We start from the raw sequence: 2,383 nt of genomic DNA, 5'->3' as shown, positions 1-2,383 counted from the left end.
TTAAACAATTAAGATAGATTGATTACAGCGTAATCTGATATATTATTAGTAATTATGATAAAACTCTATACGAATTTTTATATTTTTGTATTTTGTAATTCTAGAGCGTTTTGAACACAATATCGAAATAATGTTTTTAAAAATTACTAAAAGAAAAAATTATTTAAAAATTTTATTCGTAATGTTAGTCTTACGCATATTAAATAATTAATAATTGCATATTGACGCTTAATAAATTACATTTTTGTTAATACACATCTTAATATAGACACGGTATTTTTAGGTATGAATATTACAATAAATAATAAAAAAAAATTTTATATTAATTCATTTCATAGCATAGTATCACTAATTGTATAAATTTATTGATATGAATCTTAAACTATTTGTTTTAAAATTGACTATAATTTATTACAATATCGCCAATGTAGAATGTGAAATTGAAGAAACATCATACTTAAATTATTTAATTGAAATAGGTGATCATTTGTGTATTCAAAATGGATGGAAATCTATGGGGAACTTACACTTAAAACTTGATTCCATTGGAATTTTAAGTGTCCAAGATTTAGTAGCGCAAAAACTCAACGACAAAAATTTGCTAAGTGTTTTCTATAATATTATTGATATTTTAAACTACAGGTATAGCGAAGTACTTTCAACATTTGTAGAATTATTAAATATTGTTGTTGATATATGTGTACACTTTTTAGACGCTAATGTATTGGAAAACTTTAAAAATTGTACAATATTACTAGTAAAAGTAATAAACAATTCATTGACAATGTTTGATAATATATACAATGCTATGACATTTTTAAGTTATATTGACTTTAAACTTGTCTATCCCGAGTTAGAAACTAACCCGTACACAATAGTTGATTACATTTATGAAATAAAAAACCATATATATTTTAAAAAAATCCAATCCGAGTATCATCATGTTGATCATCAAGTATTTATAGAAACTAAAGAATTCATTAGTGATGTATCTAAAATTGCAAATAACTGCTTCGAGAAAAATAAATCTATTATAAATACTGGTGAGAAAATTGATCTCAAAACTAAATGTGAAACAGAATATTTGACACACAGCAGAGATTTCCCGGATTTTATACAATTCATGTGTAATAAGATGAATTCATTTTACACTGAAACAATTAAAATTAATTACGAAGATCTTGGATTTATTCAGTTGATAAATCCAACAAATAATAAGTAAGTATGACCTAACTTTAAATAACTTAAAATTAAATACGAATGAATTTTTTATTAGTGTTATAATTTCAAATATGAAACATATCACAACTTTTTATGTAAAAAGGCATAAGAGTTAATTCTATTTTTTTAACGATGTAAAAAAATAAATTTTATATTTATTAATTTTACTAAGTTCTCCAAATTACAATCCAATGCAATGAAATCCATTACCTGTTATATAATTGACATAAATATACAAAGATGTGTCTTAATAATTTAATTCAAGCGTATCTAAGTAAACTATAATATATTCAATTTATTCTTTAAAATTTAAAAACAAGAATAAAGTACGATTCAAATAGTACTTTTATTCCTTTGAAATTAATGTTTTATTAGATCTATTCAAATGAGTTGTCTATTTTGAAAAAATAATAAAGAAAAGCACAAGAATGGGATATTGTAGATAGGTTAAAGTATATATAAGTTATAAGTACATTTGAAATAATAAATAGTTGTAACGTGACAAAATGTGAATTTTTATGGTACAAATAGATTTACTGTTTTGCTTTGCTAATGGGCGCGCATACGTTATATCCAGCCATGTAATCAGAAAACTGTACTGTTGCTGTCAAGGTGAACGCTATACACACAATATTCTTTATCAGTTTAATAATCGTTCCCTCTATGACACATACACTGGCCACCACTGAAAATACCTGTATAATTTTAATATTGTTCATAATTTTATCTTTTTTATATTTTGTAAATTGTTAAGATGATACCCTCTCCCAAACGTAATCGTCGTCGTCGTTATGTCTCGCCCGGTGTGTAAGAAAAATTGACTCTCTTCCCTTTGAACCACCGTTGTGGTATTTTGTTGCTGTGTGCATACAGCCAACATTAATTTTTTTCGTGTGTGTCGTTTGTTAAATCATGTAGTAATTTTTATAAGACGTCTGCCATTTTCTGGGGCCGAGATCCCCATATTCGAATGAGTCCCATCCGGGACTGGGTATCACATTGTTTTTATTCAATGTAATGTGTTGAGCCTTTTCTGTTTTTAATTTATTTTAGCTTCGGTGCGTAGCTAAGAAGGTATTGGTTTTACTATGAAGTGTTTTTTTTTTTAGCTTCGATGCGAAGCGGAGAAGGTATTAATTTTACTATGATGTGTTTTTTTTTT

The 2,383-nt window shown here is 26.0% G+C and overlaps 1 protein-coding gene across 2 annotated transcripts in view; it reads left to right on the top strand.

Moving 5' to 3' along the window:
• The first annotated feature begins 336 nt into the window (after nucleotides 1-336).
• The window catches only part of LOC126908522 (uncharacterized), an 8,091-nt gene continuing 6,044 nt past the window's right edge, over nucleotides 337-2,383 (top strand). Inside the window, exons 1-2 of one of the 2 annotated variants that reach the window (XM_050690682.1) lie at nucleotides 337-642; nucleotides 714-1,218. In XM_050690682.1, the coding sequence (XP_050546639.1) occupies nucleotides 785-1,218 (434 nt within the window). In that variant the 5' untranslated portion in view covers nucleotides 337-642; nucleotides 714-784. Of the gene's footprint in view, nucleotides 1,219-2,383 lie in introns of both variants that reach the window. The other variant, XM_050690681.1, reaches the window with a different exon arrangement.

Source organism: Daktulosphaira vitifoliae, unplaced genomic scaffold (genome assembly GCF_025091365.1).
Source record: "Daktulosphaira vitifoliae isolate Bord-2020 unplaced genomic scaffold, ASM2509136v1 Scaffold_5, whole genome shotgun sequence".
In the NCBI taxonomy this organism is placed as follows: Eukaryota; Metazoa; Arthropoda; class Insecta; order Hemiptera; family Phylloxeridae; genus Daktulosphaira; species Daktulosphaira vitifoliae.
Note: the sequence above shows the minus strand (reverse complement) of the source record. Positions and strands in the feature narration are given on the sequence as shown.